At 49.7% G+C, this 6,416-nt stretch overlaps 1 protein-coding gene across 1 annotated transcript in view; it reads left to right on the top strand.

The window, feature by feature from the left end:
- LOC120936063 (zinc finger protein 717-like) overlaps positions 1-6,416 on the top strand; it is a 34,152-nt gene that overhangs the window by 1,014 nt on the left and 26,722 nt on the right. Inside the window, exons 2-3 of the mRNA XM_040348165.1 lie at positions 2,148-2,229; positions 6,085-6,211. Of these exons, the coding sequence (XP_040204099.1) occupies positions 2,164-2,229; positions 6,085-6,211 (193 nt within the window). The 5' untranslated portion in view covers positions 2,148-2,163. The remainder of the gene's footprint in view (positions 1-2,147; positions 2,230-6,084; positions 6,212-6,416) is intronic.

The following is a 6,416-nucleotide window of genomic DNA, read 5'->3' as shown; positions in this document are numbered from 1 at the left end:
ACACCCCAAAACCATGATATCCCTTTACACTCTTCACAACCCCCTTCTACTCCCCAGAACACCCAACGGAACCCCAAACCTGGAGAGAGTTGACAGCTGACACCCCAACGCCTGACTGACATATTCCATAGCATCCTACACAGCCCCCTGCTACACCCCCTAATACCCCACCATATCCTGCACCCCAACAGTATAGACAGCTGACACCCCAAAACCATGATATACCCTTACACCCTTCACAACCCCCTCCTACACCCAACTAAACACCAAACCTGGAGAGACGCGACAGCTGACACCCCAGCACGCGACTGACACGCCCCATTACACCCTACACAGCCCCATACTACACCCCACTACATCCTGCACCCCAACCATATAGACAGGTGACAGCTGACACTCCAAAACCATGATATCCCTTTACACTCTTCACAACCCCCTTCTTCACCCCAGAACACCCAACTGAACCCCAAACCTTGAGAGAAGTGACAGCTGACACCCCAGCACCCAAATGACATGCCCCATTACACCCTACACAGCCCCCTACGACACCACACTACATCCTGCACCCCAACAGTATAGACAGGTGACACTCCAAAACCATGATATAACCTTACACCCTTCAGAACCCCCTTCACAACCCCAGAACACCCAACTGAACCCCAAACCTTGAGAGAGGTGACAACTGACATACCCCATTGCCACCTACTACACCCCATAATACCCCACTACATTCTGCACCCCAACAGTATAGACATGCGACAGCTGACACCCCAAACGCATGGTATACCTTTCACAAACCACCCAACTGAACCCCAAACCTTGAGAGAGGTGACAGCTGACACCCCAGAACCCGACTGACATGCCCCATTACACCCTAGACAGCCCCATACTACACCCCACTACATCCTGCACCCCAACCATATAGACAGGTGACAGCTGACACTCCAAAACCATGATATAACCTTACACCCTTCACAACCCCCTTCTTCACCCCAGAACACCCAACTGAACCCCATACCTTGAGAGAGGTGACAACTGACATACCCCATTGCCACCTACTACACCCCATAATACCCCACTACATTCTGCACCCCAACAGTATAGACATGCGACAGCTGACACCCCGAACGCATGGTATACCTTTCACAAACCTCTTCTACACCCTGGAACACCCCACTGAACCCCAAACCCGAGGAGAGGTGACAGTTGATACTCCAACACCCGACTGTACACAAAAACTGGAGACAGGTGATATCTAACACCCGACTGACATACCCCATTATACCCTATACAGACCCCTACTACACCCCACTACTTCCTAGAGAGGTGACAGCTGACACGCCAAAACCATGATATCCCTTTACACCAGGCGTCTCAAACTGGCGGCCCTCCAGCTGTTGCAAAACTACAAGTCCAATGAGGCATTGCAAGAATGACAGTTACCAGCATGACTCCCACAGGCAGAGGCATGATGGGACTTGTAGTTTTACAACAGCTGGAGGGCCACCAGTTTGAGACCCTTGCTTTACACCCTTCAAAACCCCCTCCTACTCCCCAGAACACCCAACAGAACTCCAAATCTCAAGAGGGGTGACAGCTGACACCCCAACACTTGACTGACATTCCATAGCACCCCACTACATCCTGCACCCCAACAGTATAGACAGGTGACAGCTGACACTCCAAAACCATGCTATACCTTTCACAAACCTCTCCTACACCCTGGAACACCAAACTGAACCCCAAACTTGGGGAGAGGTGACAGTTGATACCCCAACATATACCCAAAAACTGGAGACAGGTGATATCTAACACCTGACTGACATACCCCATTATACCCTATACAGCCCGCTACTACACCCCACTCCTTCTTAGACAGGTGACAACTGACACCCCAAAACCATGATATCCCTTTACACCCTTCAAACCCCCTCCTACTCCCCAGAACACCAAACCTGGAGAGAGGTGACAGCTGAGATCCCAACACCCGACTTGCTTACCCCATTACACCCTACACAGCCCCCTACTACACCACAGAACACCCAACTGAACCCCAAACCTTGAGAGAGGTGACGCTGTCGGTGTCAGTATGATGCAGTATTGGATTCCCCAGGACAGACGGATCTAACAGACACTTGTTCCCTCAGCATCACATTGGCTGCCATGTTGGAGGATCCTGATCTCTGTCCGTTGGACCCGGCAATCCTCCCCCAGCAGGTCTCAGTCCGGGTAAGGAAACTCATAAGTGCCATCGGTGTGCCATTCTAATACCATGTGTATGTTGTTATTATTCACACACGAGAAGTCCCCCGAGTCACAGCGCCAATATTCTCCTGGGACAGGTGTTTGGAGTTCTTTTTATGAAGGCAGATAGGCTGTGTATGAGCAGTGATAGAAAATCGTTTACCTCTTATTTTTTTATTTATTTTTTTACATGCAGATATCCAAAAGAACATTTTAAACTGAAAATGAACATGCTGCATCTTATGACAGGACAGTGAGAGGGACTTCATTGGAAAACAGACAACAGTAAAAAAAAAAAAGAGCAGACAGGGATTTAATACCCGGCATCCGCATGTTCTACTTCCTGCTCCCTCTGCCCCCAAGGGAGAGGCAACTATAGCTGAAACATGTTTCACCCTAAATTCAGGTAGAAGATGTGACATGTTCCGTTGGTGAACTTTAACCAGTTAAGCCCCGGACCAATATGCAGCCTAAAGACCCAAGGTGTTTTTACAGTTCGGGACTGCGTCGCTTTAACAGACAATTGCGCGGTCGTGCGACGTGGCTCCCAAACAAAATTGGCGTCCTTTTTTCCCCACAAATAGAGATTTCTTTTGGTGGTATTTGATCACCTCTGCGGTTTTTAGTTTTTGCGCTATAAACAAAAATAGAGCGACAATTTTGAAAAAAATGCAATATTTTTTACTTTTTTCTGTAATAAATATCCCCCAAAAAACATATATAAAAACATTTTTTTTCCTCAGTTTAGGCCGATACGTATTCTTCTACCTATTTTTAGTAAAAAAAATCGCAAAAAGCGTTTATCGATTGGTTTGCGCAAAATTTATAGCGTTAATTTTTTTTTTTTTACTACTAATGGCGGCGATCAGCAATTTTTTTCGTGACTGCGACATTATGGCGGACACTTCGGACAATTTTGACACATTTTTGGGACCATTGTCATTTTCACAGCAAAAAATGCATTTAAATTGCATTCTTTATTGTGAAAATGACAGTTGCAGTTTGGGAGTTAACCACAGGTGGCGCTGTAGGAGTTAGGGTGCACCTAGTATGTGTTTACAACTGTAGGGGGGTGTGGCTGTAGGAATGACGTCATCGATCGTGTCTTCCCTATAAAGGGAATGACGCGATCGATGCGCCGCCACAGTGAAGCACGGGGAAGCCGTGTTTACATACGGCTCTCCCCGTTCTTCAGCTCCGGGGAGCGATCGCGACGGAGCGGCTATAAACAAATAGCCGCGCCGTGGTCCCGGATCGCTCCCCGAGCGGACCCGACCTCCGCATGTAGCGGGGGGGTCCCGATCGGACCCCCCACCCGCTAATAGGCAAGGACGTACATGTACGCCCATGTGCCTGTACGTGCCATATTGTGGACGTATATGTACATGCGGGGGTCGGGAACTGGTTAAAGCCCTGGGGGCCACATATATGCATCTCTGTCTAGTTCTGGGTTCGATACATCAGGACCCCCGAAAACCGCGACCAAGCTTTTACCGACAGCTCACACTCAACTCCCGATGATCGGGGGTTGGTAGGCAGGGGCTTTACGATGACTTAAGCATTGTACAGCCAATCCCAGGCAAGATTGGAAGCCCCACCTACCGACTTGGGGGTATCACGGCCCATTTAAAGCGTGGCTCCACCTGGTGTGAAGGGGATTGCGTTCCAAAATACTATTTTCGATTGTTGGAAGTAAGTTGGTATGGCCCACAGTAGACCTGATGCAACCCTCAGCAGACATAATGCAGCCCTCAATAGACACAATGGGGCAGATTCAGGTACCGCTGCGCACTTCTTACGGAGGCGCAGCGTCCCGTTTTTGCCCTGCGCCCCCGCAAATTATTTGCGCTACACTTCATTCACGAAGCAGTAGCCACATAATTTGCGTGGGCGCTCCTCAAAAATGCCCGGCGTAAGGGCGCGTAATTTAAATGATCCCGTAGGGGGCGTGGATCATTTAAATTAGGCGCGTTCCCGCGTCGAACGTAGTGCGCATGCTCCGTCGGGAAACTTTCCCGACGTGCATTGCGGCAAATGACGTCGCAAGGACGTCATTTGCTTCAAAGTGAACGTGAATGGCGTCCAGCGCCATTCACGATTCACTTACACAAACGACGTTAAATTTTAAATTCGCAACGTGGGAACGATGGGTATACGTAGCATTGGCTGCCCCTGCTATTAGCAGGGGCAGCCTTACGCAAAAACCGACGTACGCAAACGACGTAAACTGCGTACGCAGGGCTCGCGTAGGGTTGTGAATCGGCGTTAGTATGCAATTTGCATACTATACGCTGACCACAACGGGACCGCCACCTAGCGGCCTGCGTAAGAATGCAGCCTAAGATATGACGGCATAAGGAGCCTTATGCCAGTCATTTCTTAGGCGTATCGAGGTTCCTGAATCAGGAGCATTCGATACGCCAGGGTAAGTAATCAATTGCGCTGCGTAACTATGGTTACGCAGACGCAATTGCTCTCTGAATCTGGGCCAGTGTGGCTCGCTGCAAGCCCAATTCAGCCATCAGTAGACCTAATGCAGCACTGTGCAGCCAGTCATAGCGTGCTGAGATCAGGAGCCCCCCGCCCACCGGCCTCAGGTGCCACAGCCCATTTAAAGCACAGTTTCTTCAGGGTTAAAATTCCAAAATACTCCAGTTGCATTATCAGTTTCTGGAAGTAAGTAGCTGTGATTCTTTGGAGACCTAATGTGGCCCTCAGCAGTCATAATGCATCCCTCAGTAGACCCTGCGAGGCACTAAATAGACACAGTGTGGCCCCCAGCAGACATTGTGTGGCCCTTAGCATTTATAATGCAGCTCTCAGTATACCCAGTGAGGCCCTAAATAGACACAGTGTGGCCTACAGCACACATAATGCGGTCCTCAGAAATAATGCAGCCCTCAATAGAGGTAATCTGACTCTCAGTAGACATAATGCGGCCTTCAGTAGACAAAATGTGGCCCTCAGTAGAGCTAATCTGATTCTCAGTAGACATAATGCGGTCCTTGGTAGACCTAATGTGGCCTTCAGTAGAGTTTATCTGAATCTCCGTAAATATAATGTGGCCCTCAGTAGACCTAATGCGACCCCTTAGTAGACCTAATGCAGCCCCTCAGCATTGCTAATCTGACTCTCAGTAGACATAATGCAGCCCTCAGTAGACCCGATGGGGCCCTCAGTAGACCCGATGGGGCCCTCAGTAGACCCGATGGGGCCCTCAGTAGACCCGATGGGGCCCTCAGTAGACCCGATGGGGCCCTCAGTAGACCCGATGGGGCCCTCAGTAGACCCGATGGGGCCTTTAGTAGACCCGATTGGGCCCGTAGTAGACCCAATTGGGCCTTTAGTAGACCCAATTGGGCCTTTAGTAGACCCTATTGGGCCTTTAGTAGACCCAATTGGGCCTTTAGTAGACCCAATTGGGCCTTTAGTAGACCCAATTGGGCCTTTAGTAGACCCAATTGGGCCTTTAGTAGACCCAATTGGGCCTTTAGTAGACCCAATTGGGCCTTTAGTAGACCCAATTGGGCCTTTAGTAGACCCAATTGGGCCTTTAGTAGACCCAATTGGGCCTTTAGTAGACCCAATGGGGCCCTCGGTAGACCCAATGGGGCCCTCGGTAGACCCAATGGGGCCCTCGGTAGACCCAATGGGGCCCTCAGGAGGCCTAATGGGGCCCTCAGGAGACCTAATGCGGCCCTCAGTAGACTTCTAATGTTGAGCTGTTTGTCTAATGGCACATGGATTGAATGGTCCCTGAATTCTGCATGAAAATGTCCATTGCTGAAGTCTGCTCAGTGTCTCTGCTAACTGTCTTGGATTTTTTTTCCCCCTTTCCAGGCCCTGGTGACCTTCCATGATGTGTCGGCCTGCTTCTCGGTTGAGGAGTGGGGTGCTCTGGAGGACTGGCAGAAGGAGCTGTACAAGAATGTGATGAGGGAGATTCACGCTGCCCTGCTGTCTATGGGTGAGAGTGCTTCCATTGCAGGAGCCGGGGTCTGATCACTGGTACCTGGCAGGATTGTTTTCCTTTTTAATCTTTGAGTAGATATAGAAAAACACCGTCAGCCCAGTTTTAGGTTTTTGGTAGAGAAGTCAGGAAATGTTGAATAAATCAGATTTTGTCTGGATATTGTGGTCTGTAGTAATCTAATGGCAGAGAATAGGCAGGG

Source organism: Rana temporaria, chromosome 4 (genome assembly GCF_905171775.1).
Source record: "Rana temporaria chromosome 4, aRanTem1.1, whole genome shotgun sequence".
Lineage (NCBI taxonomy): Eukaryota > Metazoa > Chordata > Amphibia > Anura > Ranidae > Rana > Rana temporaria.
Note: the sequence above shows the minus strand (reverse complement) of the source record. Positions and strands in the feature narration are given on the sequence as shown.